Source organism: Lineus longissimus, chromosome 3 (genome assembly GCF_910592395.1).
Source record: "Lineus longissimus chromosome 3, tnLinLong1.2, whole genome shotgun sequence".
Lineage (NCBI taxonomy): Eukaryota > Metazoa > Nemertea > Pilidiophora > Heteronemertea > Lineidae > Lineus > Lineus longissimus.
In genome coordinates this window covers 25,360,618-25,381,379 of record NC_088310.1, presented here as the reverse complement: position 1 = coordinate 25,381,379, position 20,762 = coordinate 25,360,618, and the positions used below count along the sequence as shown (strand labels likewise).

Genomic DNA, 20,762 nt, shown 5'->3' with positions numbered 1-20,762 from the left:
GAGTAGCCCCTGGTCTTTCACAGCAGTTGGTAGGAGGTATAACAGCTGACTTTCACACCGTGGTCCCCTGACTTTCACAGGTCTTGGCTGGTGAAGCAGGAGGAGTACCCCCATCATTCAAAACTTTACCAAATGTCTTTTACAACCTGGTTGTCCCCGTTTCTCATAACAGCAGCTGAAACAGGAGCCTTTACAAACTGTGTCTAGTGTTACAGGTGAAATAGCCCACTCATTTCTACATGATGGTCCCATGTCCTTTACGATGTAGCCCCATCTCTCACAACCTGGCTGGTGAAGCAGGAGGTACTGTCCTTGGCCGATCACAACCGTTGTCTGGTGTAGCAGGTGAAATAGCCTTGTGTGGCTCTGGAGTTGCAAGTACAGCAACGGATTGGGAACAAAAATTGGAGTAGGGTAAAACCGCCCTATCAAGGGTACTATTGGGACTGCCAAGTACTGTCCTAGAGGTGTCCTGATTAGAGAGGTCGAATTTAATGGAAACTAGACGGCGTCACTGTCGCCTAAGCCAATTTCATACTGTGGGTCCTTTAATTGATTGGTTTTCATGCCTTTGGAAGTATCAAACTAAGGGAATTTGATAGAGATAATGACTTGCTTTGTCAAGACAGGTTCAGCACAGCCACAAGCCATCTTTCCAGTGAAACGACAGTAGATATGATTCTTTGATGGGATCAACAACGGTGGACAAGAGTTTCACCAGTGGCAGGCAGGATCAGGGGCTTGTTCGGTGTACCCCTCTGTTGACCTTGTCAGTTGCTTAGTATAGGAGGCCTTCCTTTTACCCTCTGATTAAATATCGTTGCAGCCACTGATCTTCAAACCTTTAGATTTAACAACATAAGTATTTTCAATCAACTTACACCTACATTCAATTTGAACAAGAAGCTGTATAAAAGATCTAGGGTAAATTTTCGGAGGCCCAGTTTCTTTTGCAAATGTAGGAAGAAATTTTCGGAAACAGTTACTTTACATGGGTAGGTTAGTGCCTAGGTCTTACCGTTACAAGATGCCTGATTTTATCCACAGATGGAGCTAAAAATAACAATTGATTTCATTACAAACATTTTTTGAGTTTTATTAATCAAAATGACACTTTACAAATGCATCATTCATCAACAAGTGATTCAGTAAGTTAGGAGATACAGAATTCGTTGTCAACAAATTACAAAGACTCATACAGTGTAGATGCTAAATATCTGGATGAAATGTGTCTGCGACACATAGGCCTCTTAGGCTTGTTGTCCAGTCGCTCCTCAAACTGTTAAATAGCATTGACATAGTATATTAGAACAAACATATATTACTCTCATCAGAGGGTTACATCCCGGCACCCAAAGGGTCAATCAATATCATACAGGGTGCGGCAAACACCACTGCACCCAGGTGAACTTTGGATGAAGCTTAATGTGACACGCATCCTTGATGACATTTAATTTTGTTACCTAGGTGACAGAGACCAAATGTGACCCACCATGGCAAAATGAGTCGCATGTCGCACAGAAGATGAGCCTAAAATGACACCTGGACATAATAGAAGAAATTGATATGCTCAGATTTCAAAAAGGCAGACAATAGTGAAATGAACAACCAGTCCGTCTCAACATGTCAAGCTCGGAGTGACATGTGACTCATTTGCCATGGCGGGTCACAAATGATATTAGCAGTAATGGTTTTGTTTAGAAAGGTTACAAACACACACCTCGGGATCTTTTTATAGGAATATCATTAGAAATCACAAATTACAAAATTCATCTTAGCCAATACAAATACAGTTTTGTATTCAAATTACTTCTTCAACCCCGTAATTGCAATGAAAATTTGCCATTAGGTTCATACACACATAAAACCATCACACCATGGTGACAGAGAAAAAAAGTTTTGATTGCAGAGAACACATAAAGAGACAACGAGTTAGTTTACGAGGACTAGATATTCAGGACTGAGACAGAGCATAGCAAGTATCACGAAAACCAAAAATATTCCTCACAACTGAGAGTTATGACAATCATAGTTCCAGTTAAATGCTCAGTTAATTGAGTAGGACAACAAAAATAACAAGCAAGTTGCAGTTCTAGGAAAAACGTGAGGCTTGTGATGCAATGCACTAATGCTAATAACAATGATTGGAACATAAAATTCTACTGTAGGCCTACCATAAATCTAGAGAGCTCTGTGTCCTCTACAACAATGGATTTAAGAGGAATACGTCATCAAGACTATTATTAGTTTGCAAGGCAGAAAAAGATTCCAAAGGCTGAGTTGGCGAAAATACCCTGCAGAGCCAAGGCCTACTCTGCATACAGGACTAGAAGAATCATCATTGATAGTCACTTCCTTTTGACAGTTTCAGCAGTGTGTGAACATGTATACAGAATGATGCAAAAACCCTGAATTAAGTCATGACTGATTTTGATAGTAGTTAGTGATACATGTGACAAAACTAAACTATTTCTACATTAATAAATACCAGATACAAACAAAATACAAAATAAACTTTAAGAGAGTCACTCAATTTGTTGAATTAGTTCCCAGTGTAAACTAGAGACAGAATCAGAATATAAGTCATGTAAACCCAAAAAGAAGGGTTTTCTGTAAGTACAGTAGCCATTAGTACATTATTCCCCAATTCTACACACTCACATTATAAAGCTATCTTTAACAATATCTTCATTATTCATGTATTCATCCACATATAAAAGAGTACTAGGTCAGTAAAACGGCCAATCAACTAGTGCCTCAAATGAAACCAAAAGATATAAGCAGACTTAAACACAACTAAAAGTTGTGACTAAAGGAGCACGTGCTGTACCAATTCTTGAGTACAAACGACCTGAAGGAAGATCAACATTGAGGTCAAACGCAACGCAATCCCAATACATTTAGCATGTAAAAAAGTGACCCTTAAATAATTGGAGACCGGCGCTAGTTCTATATTCTGGCAAGCTGTCGATCACAGGCACCTGCAATAACCATCGCAGAGTGATTTTGTCGCAGGTGTTCATGATTCCAGGTTGCAGCCACAAAAGTTGGTCGTCAGCCGGGTGATAATGTCCCATTTATAGGAATGATTTCATCCTAGGTCATCATTTCATAAGTTACAAAAACAAAGCTACAAAATTTATTTGAAAAAAAATAAACACACAGAATATAGGTTCGTTTGTCAGAGCCGACGAAGAGTAACAGTTAAAGCTTAACACCGTTTTTTATCCAAGGAGATGGTGGTTGGCAGCACAAAAGTGGTGACAATACCTTAATACAGAAGTGAGTATAATACAGAATCAGAGTAGATGACGAATGTCGAAATTCCGCAAGCTGAGCGAAAACTATGGATAGTCACAATTTTGAATGAATTGAGTAAGCCCCAGATATCAGTGCAATGTTACAAAACTGTTTGGTGCTGCTATCTGCTAGGGGCTGGTCACACTACTGTTGGAACACAACTTTATCTTATGGTATTCCCATTGGAGTCATAAACTGGGTTTTCAAAATAACGTTTAATGTACACACCCTAGTTTTGCGCTCAGCCCATGTTCAAAAGGACAGTAATATTTCAACCATAGTATTTGTGCTTGAAATACATTTAGTGTCATGTCTATCCTTCCTTACTGTGATGTTATTTTAAGTTCCTACTATAAGTCCGAAATATATCATTGAATTCAATCTCCCCCGAATACATGTGAGTCTTCACAGTCGTTGTCGCAATTTGCACAATTTCTGTCATGTTTCTCTCTGGCATACAAAAATGTGCCTGAATAGTTTACGGTAAGGATTGACATACAATGCAGTATTTGTTTATATGTAGCAACATCTACGGTAAGAAATGACACCTGATAGAAAAAACTTTTTTCCAAGTCAATTTCATGATGGTTAAAGCAGTAATAAATAATGCAAGGTGAAATGGGGGAAAGCTTACCCCTGCCCATGTTCTCTCATCAGACACTCGAGAATATTGTGAATAGAACACAACAGAAGGGCTAGTTCTCCTCCATTTTATCTCATTAGGAGTTGATAGTAACCGGAATTGGCAGTGAAACATAGTCATGTAAAACACTCAGTGGTTAACACTTTCAGCGCCATCTGACTTAGATCTACCTCACCAAGATACCTCTCTGTGTAAATACCCCAGCAGCTGATTTTAAACAGTTGACCTTGTACAGTTTTCTCTGATCGATTTTTCCCCTGGGGTCTGAAAAGGGGTGTTGGGTGTGCAACGTTGGCATGAAAGTGTTAACATCCTCACAGTTCAAATAGGTAAAAGAATACAAGTTACTCTAATATACAATGTTATGGTCCTTGCTTATTGCAGAAGAAGAAATCTTGAGTTGAAATCAGCAGATTAGTTAATGATTGCACGTTATGATAATAATAGTATAAAGTCACATAGCTGTGGCTAGTCTCACATGACCATAAACCATATGATACTGTCCCCCCCCCCCCCCCCCATTGTTGACCCCAGCTTGTGATCACCACTCTATGCAGGATATGATTAACACTCAAGTAAGAAGAGCCACAGCGTTTACGTTAATCAATCATCTGCATTTTCATGATATGACTAGATCAGAAAATGGTCACAATGACATTCTTGAATGGCCTACCACAAAAATTGATGGTGTTACACTGAACAGCATCAAACCCTGCAGAAAAATACCCAGTTGTTTCCACCTGTAGCGGTAAACCTGGGGCTGAGAATAACTAGGGGCAACAAGTGACATCACTTTCTCATTGAGATCGACTTAGACCAGTCAATTTTGACATGTCACTGGCTAGTTCATTGTCTCAATATTGCGCTTTGACTTTTGAAGTTTTGAAAATCACATGCTATCCTGACTATTTGCCTTCAAGTTACTTGTGAACAAGTTATAAAGTGATCCCGTTCTAAAAAATTGGATTTATTTGAAAATCAATCAGGTTAATGAAGCATCATTCTGCTCACTATTTCCCTTTGATTTTATTATATATTACCACAACTTCCAAACAAACAGTTTCTATGTACAAGTGTATTTGAATGAGCTCCAATGTGACCAACTGCCACACAAGGGGACAAGAAACTCATTACATTTTCAATCGAGTACAAACTGGCAAGAAAATGAGATGACAAGTTTGGTTACAAATCGAGATAAACGCCATACCTAAAATTTCTGAGTTAGCTACTCTGGTGTTGTACTGCAGGCAAAGCAAACTAGAAGCAAATCACTCATCTTGATAATAAGCTATCAAATGCAGAGAAGCACTCACACTGTGAGCAGATAATTAGTATCAACACAGGCAGACACAAGGAGTTTGAAATCATGTCATATACCATTTCAATCTGTGATGCAAATACTGACTTACTGTCCAAAATATCTCTAATTTGTCAAAAATTTCAAAAATGGATTTATCTCATTTTGAAACCAAACTATGCATATTATGACAGATTCATGGCATAATGCTCCCTGGTGTGGCGACTGATCACATGTAGACTAGAATCATGGGTATAGAAAAATATATAAAAAACGCACATTTGAACTATTACTATCTACGGTGACGTGTCATCACCTCGTCTTTTCCTCCTCCTCCTCGTCAAGTTCAGGAAATGTCGCCATCTTGACTGATTCGACACGATCCTCCACTTTAAACGACGGGAATAACCCAACCTTCCCCGTCCGTTTATTTGTCCCTTTTGAATAACCGTCCCAGTGGTTACCAGCAATACCTATCAGGTCACCGAGTTTAAGTTCAAGTTCTCCGAAGACTTTTGGTTGATGCGGATAAATCACTCGCTGGTCGTGCCCGTTTTGGCCGCCATAATAAAAGATATCGTCGAGTGAACGGAACCAATCATGAGCGTCAGGGTGATATGTCTGCATAAGTTCATATGCTAATCGACACACCTGGAAATGATGACATTGAAAGCATTAGAATTGAGCCAGGTGAGAGGTGTCTTTATTACAGAGACATATTACAGGTTAAATCGACCAATGTCGGTGCGAACAGTAAATCAAACTATAATTTGGGAATCGTGACTGTGTCATAATGTGATCATAGGCTTCATTATTGCCAATATACAACTGTAGGTACTTTTTTGCACCCTATTTTAGGGTAGGATGCAAGTCCTTTCTGGAACTGGTACTGATTCCATCCCTATGAACACAAGAACATCAGAGGGTCTGACAATAAATGTGCAAATTCTCAATCAATTCCAGTCTTGCTTACCTGAGATGAGAATGTACAGACGAGGAAGTCCGACAATGAAAGAAGATAAATGTCGACTATGATACCGTGCAAGGATGCATCACTGTACCGGCTGCTCAAACCAGCAGTTTTGGAAATCTCAATATCACCGATGAATTCATAGTTAGGGTATCTGAAATTGACAAAGAGACAATATAGGAAAACTTGAATGTGGCAAGATAAAATTATATCTACCAGGATAGTGAGTTGGATATAGATGGATATGGCAGTCTCATACTGGCCTGAGAATATGTGTCAAAGCCACCAATCATGCACTACTGTCTCCAAAGCTCTTATAAAGAACAGGAACTCTACCTTCCTTTGGAACAATGGTTAAATTTGGAAGTAGCAAGCATAAACCAGAAATCTTTGAAGCGAATCCAACCCACGACCTCCTGATTATGAGTCCAGGACTCTAACCACTATGCACCCTCATCTCTTAAGCTCTTTCCCACTCCAAATGCAAACCACACCAATACAAGCCTGATGGGAAATAACTTACTTGACAGACCATTTTCTTCAAATGTAAGTGAGACCTAGATGGTTAGTACAGGCGAGTGAAGGTTATTTTCAAAAGAGACAACCACAAAGTCTCTATCAGAATCACCGATTGACACGCAGAGGTAACAAAATAGTTCTTTACAGAGACATCTCTCAAACACAAGAGGTCTGTGACCTTAAGAGAATGACTCGACTTTTACATCAGAGGTCCTATTATCTCAGTGTCCTGCATAATCACAGAAATTTCATTGGAAATGGCATTGATAGGTCTCCAGAGGCAATAACTCTGACATTATTACAACCAACCGAGGTGCAGGTTTCCATTGCTCAACTCCAACAGAATTGAGCAATGAGATATATTGTGTCGGCAAAAATGAAAGGAGAGGATTCCAGTGTTCAAAGCCAGGAGACTCAGGCTGAAGAGGAGAATACTCCCTGAGAATAACACCTCTCAGTGCATAGCAAATATTGAAGAAGAAGAATTGAGACTTACTTTTGCTTGGCATCAGGAAGGACAGATGGATCATCCGATGCAAGGTAAACTCGCCGCTTATCGACTGGTTTTGTTAATTCATATTTTCGATAGAACTCCTCCACATGCAACATATATTCTTCTACTTTATGGAAAGCTGCCTCAGTGCCAACTTTATCCGTTCGACGCACGTGGACCCTGAAACAAAGAAAACAGTCATGAAGAGATATAACAGTGGTAAAACTATCGGAGATGGACCAGTCAGGTACAACCATATTGCTGGCCTTGCTACATCGCAGGCTATCAGGCTAATACAGATGTCTCATAGCCAAGAAAGGTGATCGGCCATTTCAAGCTACAACCAATTTAGACCAGTGGTACAAAATGGCGATCTGAAAACGTCACTTTTCAATTGCCGAGAATACCATGACAGGTACTTACCCCACAATGGGATTTTTAAATCCTAACTTTTCCCGTATCGAATCTAAGTCTTTTTGTAAACGTGGCTGCGGTCTCATTAGAAAACGACAAACTTGACCAATCCACCACACAATCGGGTTGCCATGGAGACGCGTCAACCGAGGTGCAATGTCTTCTGGGACAGATAACGGCATGAATGCTGGCCGAGGGTGCAAACTATCAACAATTGGTAATTCCACCACTTGGATGTTTTCTATAACCTCCTTAGCTGAAACGGCAAAGGATATTACTGTAAACCAAGAAGTATTTGTGGCCATTTTATTTCATGATTTAGTGAAATTACAACTTTTGTGTACTTTTAACTTCGAGTTTTGACAGCTCTGAACAGTAATTTCAATAAGAATTTCAGTGTGCTTTTTCCTGATAACCTCTTTTCTTTCTCATACCTACCACCCCAAGCTCTACTGGAAGTCCCGGACTTATCAAGACAAGTGTCACTGAGCGGCTTGAACACTTTCTCCCACCCCCCGTGAGAGTAGCGCCATCCACGCGAGTCTAGGACGAGGGTGCGCCCTGTGCCGTAGGCTATGATCATGCAGTAAGCCACGTGGTGGATCTGGCATCCAAACCCGCAACCCTTGTTCAGGTTGCAAACAACTTTCTTGGCTGTCTTGCAATCTTTGGGATTCTAAAGTAGAAAGAGAAATAACTAGAAATTTGTGCGAATGCTGTTTGAGAAGGGATTCAATGAATAAATTCATATCAGCCCTAATTACACCACGATAATAGTTTTTCTTTACCTTACTGTGACGGACTACAAACTACACTACACCACTTTAACCTTAAATTATAGTTCTACAATCTCCGACCCTAGATTATAATTTTGGAAATCGGCTTTTTTTAATGTACTTTAAGGTGAACTTTCCAATCACGAAGAGTAATACTTCATCATATGATAATGCGACCTCAACCAGAGTACAAGTAGTCACCGCAGAATCTAATCTCTTGAGACCGTTGAAGGATTACTGACAATTATCCGCAAACACCGCAATTATGATTTATTCATAAGAAATCAATAAGACTCGATCCTCAACACAAAACTAATCAACAAATATCCTAGATTTAATGTGGTTGAATGCGATCGAAATAATTCCATTCATCAGCCATCACGTCACAAACTGATTTGAACTTTAGCATACTGGCTCGCGATCGGGTTTCCATAAGGATAAATCATGACTGCCGTTAATTTTTCATTAATATTCAAAGTCAGCGACGAAACCTATCTGTAGGAATCCATCTGTCCACCCATGTAATTGTGGTATTAGTTTAATCAAGGCAATGGCATCATTAGCATTTGGCCGCTCTGCTGATTTGCTGAACTCGAAAAAATTTACTACAGATGGGCCGTTAGATGTTGGGAGCTGACTTAATCAAGCATGTCAATGGCTCAGACTGACTATAACCAAAACTATATAAGGCGAGCTTATATATTTTGCTATAACTAACCTGTAATTGTTTGAATCTCTTGTTGATGTAGTCCATCAGATCCTTGGCCTCCTTCTCCCGCCACTCCTTGGCCCCGTCACTCTCACTCAACACCCCGAGATCACTTAATATCACTCTGAAAAATTGAAACGAATGTTACTTTTGCAAACCTGCAGTAGCCTACTCCACCTAGTGCCCAAGGGATACACCATAATGAAAATGAAAGAGCACAAACCATACCATATGTATCTGTACCCCCTGACGGAGACCCTGAGCCTCAATTTTTCAAAATAGACACCCAGGGATGGATTGAGGGATAATGTCCATGTATACTGGAGTTGTTTATCTGATTCAACTAGCTATTCTGATAACAATAAAGGCTACTGGGAACATTTATACAAACAATCTAGTGAAAATCTAGTAAGAAAAGAGCAAAAAATCAACAGACTAGCAGCGTATGACGCTAAAAGGTTCGTTCTGATGCTGCATACAAAGTCTTATTGACAGAACAACTAGAAGATGCAACACAATGGAACATTGCCAAGCTGATTCTAAATCGTTTCTTCCTTCAGGGGTAAAGCTGACATTCAGATGAAGTAGTTTTTACTCCACAGCATTATGTATGCGACATCACATTCATAATTCAAACTCTGAATTCTGGTTGTGCTTATAGGTTTGGTTCACTGCATTTTGAGTGAAGAAATGTCGAAAGTCATAGAAATATTTCATCTCAACTTGCCCCCGGGCTGAAATACCTCAGAATAGATCAGATGCCATGGTGACTCTCACAGAACTAGTGAGCTCTGTTTGCCGTTTGCCCTTTGCTGTGTAGTTTCCAATCACTGAGTCCATCAGCCCAAAGTAGCAACATGTTGAAAAGTCAGAGACTCACCTGTGATGTTCAGCACCATTTTCTAATGCATTATCTATTTGTCTGCTGAGCCTAACTGGGTCCTTAATAGCACCTATCTTGAGTTTTTTAAGTTCGCTGCTGAGGTAATACCACATCTCTTTCACACCATTGTTTATCTTACGTCGTAATTTTTCATGCCTTGTACCCAGAACACTCGCTGGAAAGAGATAAGGTTGAAAAATTGGTCAGTCATGGGACTAAATAGCAAGGTGCTAACATGTTGAAAAATTGGTTAGTCATGGGACTAAATAGCAAGGTGCTAACATATTTGAAGTACATAGATTATGCTGTTCCTGAAAAACCTGGTAGAGGGGACAAAATGAATAATTCATAGGCATTCTTGTCAAATCCAGACCAAACTCACTCAAAAGAGAAGGAGATAGTGATATTCTCCTCCATCTCAGAATACTTACGTTGCAAAACCACTGCAAGCACTCCCGGCAATGCTTCAACAAGATGTCTTGTCAAGATTGAACCATGACACGTTATCAAACGGTGACAGTCAGCTAACAAACTGTTCATTTGACCAACCATCAAACGCACCTAGACTAACAAAAAAGCTCTTAGCTATTTACTCACATTCAATTTTACTCCAATAAAGCACTCTTCCTGCACTATATTGAAAGGTACCCCAAGCCATTCAGTGAATCATCCTTTCCATACATATCAGAATGTTCACTTAGTAAATCCCTCTCTTTCATCAAGCCTTTCAAGTGCCTTATGACAAGGGATTAGAGCGTCCTCAACATCACCTTTCAAGACTTGCATGTCTGTCTCTAAGCAGTCTAAGCACTAAACATTTCATCGACCTTTCTCCCCTTGGTGTCAGGGTTTGCTTTGGAAATGTCCACAGAAAACCTTCCTGTCAGATTAGACTCTTGAAGGGTAGGCTGTTCGGCCAAATTGGAATGTTGTTAGCAAAATTATTTCGCCAGCAACTATACAGCGTCATAATGAATATAAGTTTTATGACCAAATCAATCCACTAAACCTACACCCACTTTCTCAACTGCCTAAAATGCCACAGTTACCTCTCTGTCGCCCCATCGATCTCAGTAGATTTATACCGAGATAAAACCAGACACAAGATTTAGAGGCTACTTCAAAGCTTACTTGGAAAGCTACCAGAATTAAAGTACCGGCGTGATGAAATGAAGCCCGGCCGCAAAGTCTTCACGTTAGAGTGCTTGTCACGAACTATAAAACCATGGAAATGTTTCGACGAGCTGATCAGGTTGGTTGTTAATCTATGTTATGCGACATGTTAAGCTGTTGTAAGCTGTCGTAGGTGTTTGGGATGTGCTATCGCGACATGCCAAACAGGACTGGGATAGATGATAGAAGAGACCAGGTTTGGAGGTGATCCCGCCCCTACTCTGAGGGGGTGGCAAATGCTGAAGAGCCGAGGGTGTCCAGAGTTTAGTCACATTCTATCTACAAGAAAAATCTGAACATCTATCTGTTAATTTGTCAATTTGTCATTTTGGTGGAAAAACTTAATCATGCATTTTGTCCCCAGATTTTCAACTTCACTATAAACGCAACCATTCAACCTTGGTCCCATGAGTGGTCGTGTTACCGGGGTTCCACTCTACATGTAATCAAGGTATCCCCCCCCACCCCCCATCAACCTTCAAAGTCAGTCACAGCCCCTAACTGTGGTGGCCATCCACCCTCAAAGACCCGCCATGATCTTTCACAGCTTTCCACATAGTATGAAATAGAGGGATTCACATAACCTGTGCAAACCCCCTCCCCCATCTAACCACAGTAGTGCAAAAGCTATAACATTTATCCAGTTACAATCAGGACGAACATCAAGAAAGGCACAGACAACTCCACTAATCAAGGTAATCACATTATCACTGGAAGTAACATCTTCGTTAATTGGTTTGAAAATTCCTTGGGACATGTGAGACATCGTGAGTGATTGACATGAACCTCACGCCGCGCTGATCTTCTGTAAGCCCTACGGTCGTGGCACTTTGACTCCCTGATGAATACAAGATCCAAAGGTGGGGATGCCCTCTCTATCTGACAAAGGTGAAATCAAATAAATCAAGCAGAAGGTACGACATACGTGTGAATTATTACCATTACATGTACCAGCAGTGTATACTGCGGCATGTACTCATGAATTGCAGTTCTAACTAAGGTATCAGAGCTTTGACCCATGCAGAGTACTACTTTCGTACTGCCAATGTCATCACCCTTATTTCTCCACAAACGACAGCAAACGGTATGAGACATAACAATCTGGTTTGGGTAATTGGACAGAGGTGCTCGTTAGCAGTCTACATGCTAAGCAAATCAGCCAGCCCAAGACCCTTATGAGATCTGGTCAAACAAGTCTTGTATTGTGGACAGCACTTCTGCGGTCTTCAAAGCCTCTCTGAAGTCTCATTAGTAGCCCGGGCCCAAAATGTAACTTCTCCACAACAGACTGGCAAGAGATGCTAGAGGTACCGACAGGTGTTCCACGTAAATTATAATTAACGAACTCCCAATGTCATTACTCTCTAATTTCACCACAAACAATGGGTAACAAACAGATAAGTCGTTGTGTCTGGACATGGCCATCAGGTTGGATAATTGGAATGGAGGTGCTCATTAACAGTCCTATGAGATTCCTGAAGACTGTATGACTGCCAAGAACATCACCTAAGCTGCACAACTAAGTCCCTAATGAGAATTGGTCAATCATGCTTTCTATTTTTGACTGTGCCTTGGTGATCTTCAAAGCCCCTTGAAGTAAGACTATCATAGACAATCTCATTAGATCTGTCTCATCAAACTCGGGCCAAAAAAACAAAACTTTCCACTACTTTAGCCAGCCGAGGATACAGGAGGCACTGATATCGGATGCCTCACAAATTATCACTAATGAACTGCCAATGTCATCAAGATAATCTCTCCACAAATGAATGGAAACAAACCAATAAACTATCGTGTCTGGACATGGCAATAGAGTCTGAATAATTGGGATGGAGATGCTCATTATCAGTCAGGCAAGAGTGCTATACTAGTATGACGGCCAACTACATCCCCGAAGTCACACAACCAAGTCCCTACATGAGGATCAGTCTAACATGTCTTCTGTCTTTGACTCTGCCTCTGTGGTCGTCAAGAGCCATAGGCCATTGCCAAATCTAATTCTCTTGGATCGCATTTACCAAATTGGACAACTCATAAGCCATCAATCTAATTTTGAACATCTCCGACCTTCAGACTCTGGTTTCAGCTGACATTTCATCGTAATAGCCAAACATTTGTGAAAGTATAAGCCTAACATAAAGCACTGCCATCGAATACTTCGAGTCCATTAAGACTAAACAAAACTGTCCCATAGCAACTTCGACTGTGCTGTATACCTCACTGACTGTGATGAGAATTCTTCCAGATTTATTCATATGTTGAATGGCTGAAAAAGAAAAGCGAGCGCCACTAAAAGGACCCATTTCCATGCCAAGGAAACGGAGCATTTCCTCAAGCCATTAGCAGGAGTCATGCAGTTCACTGATCATATGCACATATTGGCCCAGGCAGTCAGTAGCGATGGCCAAACAAGCCATTTGTCACACTGTTGTGTCTTGGTAACCAAGACTGCAACATGATATGATAAAACTACCCATCCTAGCATTGACCAAGTTGACCAAGTATAAGAAAAGCATCACCAAAGGACACTCTAAGTTAAAAACTTAACAGAGTGTTGCATGGCAACCTCTGCTCTGCTGTATATATACCTCACTGGTCGTGCCGAGTATATTTCTTCAGGATGTCTTCATCTGTTGAATGGACGAAATCTTATCAAGTGACACTGACCCCTATCCATGCCAAGGAAATGGAGCATTTCCTTTCAAGCCATTAGCAGTAGTCATGTAGTTCACTGATCACATATTAGCCCAGGTTGAGGTTAGTGGAGAAGGCCAATCAAGCCTTTTGTCATTCCATTGTTTCTTGGTAACTATAAGATGGCAAATGATAAAATGAAAATAGCTTTTGTTTTTTGGCCGTGAGAGAGAAAATCTTATTGAAATTACTGTTACAGGATTGTGAAAACGTTAAATGAAACGTGTGCGAAAGAGCAATCAATTCATTCCTATCTTTCATCGGCCTTCGGCAACGAAGTCACCATGCATAATCATGCAAATAGAGGAAACATCCGCAACTCTGCCCAGAGCAAAAGGCATAATTCATTTCTTCAAGACTTATTACACGCAACTGACACTGCCCGAAGTCTTCCTGATAGATAACAATGAGTCATACTGAGATGCTGCCCTAGCATGTTGTCGCCATCTTAATACAGCAATGAATTTCCAGTAAATCAAGCCCTGGCGACCTTATCACAAACAGTCGCCATAGAAAAAATATATCAATGTCACCACGCCTTTTTGCCATTCCTAACTTAAGATGAAGTTTTCTGATACCGTTTGATAAGACATTCGTTGCCGTTGGATATGACAAAAAAATTGTCTTAAACCATGATGGGGTACATCTCTTGGCTTGAGGTGGACACAGCACCAAATAATGAGTGGAAGTGGAGTGGTTATGGAATGATAAAAAATGGCCGACTTCTGTGGTCGGCCTCTGTTGAACATTACGTGATGTCAGGGTGTGTGATTCCCATGTGACATGCACTAAATCAACAAATGATAAATCAGTCATTTCATTTGTACACTAGTCCACCATTTGGGGGCGCTGATCGGGAATCTTTGGCAGAACGTGCCAACTCAGGAAGACCAGTAGTCTGATAAGGTGCCCTGTTGTGCAAGTATTATACAATTAATCAAATAGCAGAGTGAAATGCAAAAATTCTCAATATTCCTGGGCGTATTGTTGTCACTGATTTACTCCTTCCCGCCAGGCTCCTAATCCTGACACCTTCATGTTCAAGACACCCATTAAGCATTTGAACATCAATGCAAAGGTCGCTATATCTTCAAGCAAGACTGGCATTTGAATGATGCCCCGGAGATTTTAGTAGTAATGGCTTCCTCTCCAAGATGGTTTATGGGAACTTTAATACGATATACCTGCAGAGTGCTGCAATCCACTCTGTAATGCTTTCATTTTAACTGGCTTCTGAACAAGACTGCCGATTTATAAATAATCCCGTCAGCACTGTAATTGAATTTGAAGAGTGATTTCAAGAAAATCTAATGGTTAAACCCCCTTGGCACTCAAAAGTGTTGATGAAGTGAATGCTCTTTTCTGAATGATTCATGATCATCTCATTGGCTGAAGTCACGGGTTTGATTCCCAGCAGGAGAACGCACAATCCTTGTCTTCTGCAGTGTGAGACTTTTTTCCAGGCAGTATGCAGACCACAAACTTGATTTGTTTCGAAGCAAGGCAATTCCTTCTGTCTTTCCACACAACTCTTTCTTGGTATTAGCATCAGGTTTCTTGCAAAATGAAGAAACAAAGAACAGAGCAAACAGTAATCTCAAGAGAAAATATTCTCTATCATATTTCATATGGGAAGACATATTACATTAACATACTTGGGATAAAGAACATGGAATTCATTGGCATTTTTATACCACCGAGAGTAGTCAGCATCAGAAAATGCCGATAGCATTTTATTGGCCAACTCATTATTGTTCCTTTGGGACACTATACATTTTGAATATGTGTGTTAGGCCTGACGCCTGTCTTTATTCATCATTACTACACAGAAGCCTTGAAACTTATAATGTTAGGGGTTTATGGTCCGATATCAACAACGGAAGAGGTTACCATCTGATAGTAGAACTCAGATGAGCTGCTCAATAAGCGTTACAGCCCGAGCATTCCCCCCCATTGTAAACCTGAGTTGAATAAGGCATCCCGCTGAAAGTGTAGATCAAACCCGAGAGCCGAGTCACTACACCAACGAGGCACGAGGTGACCTTGGTCCAGCAACGCATCGGCATCCATCAATGATTCCTATCTTCCTAATTGATTTCTTCATGGCAACCCTACAAACATAATCATGTGACTGTGACAATATTAGAGGGATGGTACGGCTGTCATAATCCACCATATTATCTCTCCTCTATTGAAACAGGTTGATGAATGACACATTTAACCCTTTCTAAACAACAATGCATCTCTTTATTGCAACAGAACAAATATCAGTATATTCATGTTTTCAACGATATCAACAGCAACTGTGTCAAAACAAGATCAAGAGAGGATAGATCACTGCAGTCCCCTTTGTGCCACAGGACCTAACAAGGGCATCCTTTTGGTACAAGTTGAGAATATCAATCATATGAAGAGAATCCAGGATGAGACTGCAATTAACACCGAGAACAGCTATGTCATCAATATGCTCCGTCCTTCACATGAATGTCAACACAATAACCCCAACATCGAACATCCATGTAAAGCAGAAGATCAACAGAGATACATGGTCGGCTTAGGGGGTGATAATTAGTAAGGGTGGGGAGATGGAACAAGACATTATTAGACTGCAATCAAATCCATAAGACTTAGTTTCTACATCAGCAATGAAAGCTTTCACAGGCGCTGGATTGATTAAGATGTGAGTTATACTTTTCTTCTACTTTGCGTTCAACCCACCTCAGCTACTCTTCTACTGTGTGTTCACAATGTAAGCAACTCATCTGGGAGACTGAAGCCTCGCAAGGATCAAGACGCAACAGTTGCCAATTACCTAAGCTCAAGATAGCATTACAAAAGAGAGGGGCGAATGATCCTTACGATCATGACTTCTTGTGATCTCACAAACAAGATCTATTATGTATCCTTCCCAGACTCATTATATATAATACCATCAGATTGGTGTCGAGCTTTGATGGGGAAAAAGGTAGCAAGACAAAAACAGTCACCAATTACTGCAAATGCCCCGGAGTCTTGCTATTTTTTCTAACCTAAGTAAATTCAAAAGGGTATACCTTCGACGTGGAACTAGAATTTTAAGTTTCTTGACCTGAGGCTTCTATTGCTAACTCCTAGTATAGTCCTTCTACAAACATCGTTGTGTACATGTAAGACGTGTGAAACTCTAACAGTTTTGACCTCCATTAAAAGTCTGGTCTGGTTAGATTATCATTGACGGTGTCTTCGGTATTTCTCAATCTTATCCACTTCTCTTCTCCTTGACAGGACAATCTATACAAAGACTATCTAACCGCCTACCGCCAGCGCTTAGGGCCATCCCACCATTTCTTACATCCTATCAATCTTGGTTTGTCAGCTTTGCGACCAAATTAAATTAATCCACCGCCGTCACGTCGTGTCATCCTGGGCGCAATTTGGTTGTGGCTTAAATTTAAGACTGCATCAGAAAGGCGACCAGCAATCTAATTTAGACATTTATGAGATAGATGGGTCGTCTCCTGCCTAACCGCGGTAAACTTGAGATTATTTTTCAAGTTAATTAACATGAGTGAAATTCAACCTTAGAAGTTTGGGGGACAGAATTAATTTTAGATGGAGCATGAAATGAGAAGAGCCAATTATAGATATATTCCAACGATATGAATTGGAATATTTTGATTTAACCCACCAAAACCTTCCACCATCCTGTCACTGTCTATATCTTCCAAAGCTGAGGCAGAGCACTGACCTAGCAAGATATGCAAGCTTATAGATTCCAGACAAGATCAAAGTTGCAGAAGCCAGGAGCATGAACCAGACTTGGCCATCTTCAAATAAGACTCAGCCCTTGGGCTATTTAATTCTAAAGTGAATAACACAGTCGAAAGGCTAGTATACTGGGCTAGATCGTCCACAAACCAGTCCACGCATATCGGACAAGATGGAAGTTTTCCTGACCAGAGATGAACCAGACATGTCAATTCCCGTCCGGATGTTGAGCAAAGATACGTGGGAGTGTGGTAATATTGGCAAACAACATTTTATCACTTGAGCATCTTCTTGACCAAAGCCATCTTCCTAGCTGATAGCGGATGGATGCAGCTATAAAGGATGTCTTCCTTGTTATTCATGCCACCGACTCCATGCTCACCAGTTGCACCAAACAATTTATCACTAAAAGTAACTGCACACAGAGTGCAATAAAATCTCCAGCCTCGTTGCAAAAAGTCTAATGCATAACCTACACTCAACTGCATTTGCACTCCGTCCATGTCCCAATGCACTAAATGAGGAAGATAATAACTTGGTGATACCACTGCCACATCCCAGCAATGACTTCATAAAAATCAACGAGCGGATGTATTCCCTACATTCGAAACTCCAATTACTTGGGCATTAGGGAAGGTTGGCTGCGTCAACTGGTTAATCCATGTAATTTGTTATTGCCGTCCAGGGCAAAGGCAACTGCCAGGTTTGATTGGGACAAGATCAAGTTTATCAGATACTGTGCAATGTTTCCAAAAAAACAACCTGAATACTGGCAACAAAAGTACCAGTCACATTATCTCACTGCAAAAGCTCCAGATTATCAAACACTTTTTCAATCTGATTTAGACTTTAATTCCAACTCCAGTTTTTGTTTTTCAAGTTTCAGTATGGCAGTGCGTAACTTAGTCACTTTATTTTCTGCTTGGAGGTTTCGTAATCGCTGTTTCATCACTTTTTTCTCCAACCTCACATTCTTTTTCTGTCGTTTCAAATTTGACATTTTCTCATCGTGTTCTAAACGTCTCATATGGAGAATTTCTGGCTGAATGTCATCTTGGGGACGACCAATAGCATCACTCCGATGCTCAACAGGATGAGACAAAGGTGTAGGAATCCGCACATGGGACTGCAGCGTATCTCTCTCAAACCTAGGGCGTTTAGCTCCCTGCATACCACATGCACTCAACCCAGACCCTGGCCTTGGGACCGAGGCAGCAAGTGAAACTAAAGTGGTAGAAGCAGCCATGTTGGGTGCATTCTCCATCTTCACAAAAAAGTTCAGTCCTTCATTTTCCTGTGATTGATCATCATCCAAACCCGAGGGGCTCATATCAGCAATCGAAGACACAGCCGATATCTTTCCTATCCCATCGCTGCTGACCTCTTCCTTCAAAGCCTGGCCTGTCGTAGCTTGTTCCTGCTGGGACTCGTAGTCAGCAATCTCAGAATTGATTTTGATCAGGTTGGTTGGGAATGTATTGGAACTGAAAGAGAATGAACCACAATCAGGCTCGACCAATATTGACATGATTGAGGAACTAACAATGCCATTTATGTATACAAATCATTTAAGGTTCTGTATGGATTCCTTCAGATTGCTCCGTACAGCATTTATACAAATTTTCTCTAATATAATATCGACTGACTCTCAATACAATTAAATCAAAACTTTTATCATGTTGTTTAGATCATGAGATTAAGAAGTTGGGCTTACCTGTCGTCAATGTTAGTATCAGTAGAGCTCACCGACTGCGGTGTATCTGGTGGCGCCATCTGAGAATACTGCTGCAACTTCTCTAGGTCTGGCTTCACGTCGACATCAATGTCGAGAAGTCCTTTTGGCAATTCTAAAGGATTCAGAATTGGCGGTGCTTCCTCGCCGATCATTTCCGCCAGAAATCGTGTTATGTCATCCGGAATGTCATAAGGTTGTAAACTCTCACCACCGTCCAGTGCCGCTAGTGCTCGGAAACGAACCATAACTCGTCTGCACTTCTGTTTGAGTCTCTTCCAAAGATCTTTCAAATGTAACATGCTGCGTGGCTTCTTACTTGTGCAGTGAACGTTGAAATGATCTGCAATAAACCTCCACGCAGCTTTTTTCTCGCCGATTGCTTGAGTATCACATTTCTGATTGTCAATAGTGTACACTAAGTCAAATTTCTTAACTATGGCTAACAACGTCCATTTTTCTTCATTTGTAAAATTTTCTGTCCTCTCTCGCATTTTTGTCAGATCTGCCATCTGAATTTGTTGGTATCCCTGTGGCAGGTGATGCATTTCGGACGATCTCAAAATCAATTCTTAAAATGACGGAGAAATTAGTGTCTTCGCCGCACAGGTACTGAAGATGACCTGTAAAAAGTGTAATTTTCATAAAATCCACACAACAGTTTATTGAATCCAGCTGTAATCTTGGTAACTTAGGTGTTAACCATGAATAACTAACCCTTGAACTTCGTCATTAACACAACGTCAGCAGGGTAGCTGCAGGTGCATCAAACTGCTAAACACTGGGTGTGAAATCACCTATCTTTGAGCTAACACATCTGCTGATATCAAACATACACTGTCGTAACACATGAATAAATTGTCCTCTCCACTGATGGTAAGAACTGACTCCTATCCAAACATAATGAATCAGCAAAACACCACGAATAACTTGTAACACATGTAACACATAGCAAGTTAACACATCCGAAGAACACACCAGTCTGGTATGCTTCTGCATTAAACCAGACTACACTCTGACCGATGCCAGACTAAATGCCTGCCTACACTATCTACAGCCACCTCCAATACACACACAAACACACAGCGCTAAGTACCGACTTAATCTAAACTTAGCCCAGTTCTATTCAATACATTGTCACATAAACCGGGTTGACTAATCCTATCCTATCAGCATTACAATACAAATCTCCTACGGCTCTACCTGACCCTATTCTAACCCAGGTCATTTGAATCGATAAGGAGCCATGATATGTGTGTCAATGCATTATGTATAGAATAATGTAGGTGTAATCTAGGTTTAACACTGTGCTAGTCAGTAGTGGGAAAGAAAACTAAATATCACCCTGGTAAACTAGACACTGGGGCAACTTACATTGGAGTTTACATTATGGTCTGAAGAGTTTTGGTTTT

General features: G+C 40.7%; 2 protein-coding genes across 4 annotated transcripts in view; both read right to left on the bottom strand.

Moving 5' to 3' along the window:
• Positions 1–1,096: 1,096 nt before the first annotated feature.
• LOC135484372 (alpha-(1,6)-fucosyltransferase-like) overlaps positions 1,097–20,762 on the bottom strand; it is a 35,886-nt gene continuing 16,220 nt past the window's right edge. For 2 of the 3 annotated variants that reach the window (XM_064765761.1, XM_064765762.1), the window contains 8 exons: positions 10,002–10,179; positions 9,131–9,245; positions 8,075–8,312; positions 7,646–7,892; positions 7,226–7,402; positions 6,734–6,748; positions 6,214–6,364; positions 1,097–5,891 (listed from right to left, as the gene is read on the bottom strand). In XM_064765761.1, the coding sequence (XP_064621831.1) occupies positions 5,553–5,891; positions 6,214–6,364; positions 6,734–6,748; positions 7,226–7,402; positions 7,646–7,892; positions 8,075–8,312; positions 9,131–9,245; positions 10,002–10,179 (1,460 nt within the window). In that variant the 3' untranslated portion in view covers positions 1,097–5,552. The remainder of the gene's footprint in view (positions 5,892–6,213; positions 6,365–6,733; positions 6,749–7,225; positions 7,403–7,645; positions 7,893–8,074; positions 8,313–9,130; positions 9,246–10,001; positions 10,180–20,762) is intronic. The other variant, XM_064765763.1, reaches the window with a different exon arrangement.
• LOC135484375 (uncharacterized) lies at positions 16,123–20,584 on the bottom strand. Its single transcript, XM_064765770.1, has 2 exons — positions 19,333–20,584; positions 16,123–19,102 (listed from the first exon to the last, which is right to left on the bottom strand). Exons 1-2 carry the CDS (start codon positions 19,896–19,898, stop codon positions 18,451–18,453), a joined length of 1,218 nt encoding a protein of 405 aa, XP_064621840.1. The 5' UTR covers positions 19,899–20,584; the 3' UTR covers positions 16,123–18,450.

What these genes read in the sequence shown, in the direction of transcription:
- LOC135484375 (XM_064765770.1), bottom strand. Translation starts at nt 19,898, where the DNA reads ATGCATCACCTGCCACAGGGATACCAACAAATTCAGATGGCAGATCTG. An exon ending in GATACTAACATTGACGACAG is followed by an intron (nt 19,103 to 19,332) that starts GTAAGCCCAACT and finishes ATTCTCTTTCAG; the next exon opens with TTCCAATACATTCCCAACCA.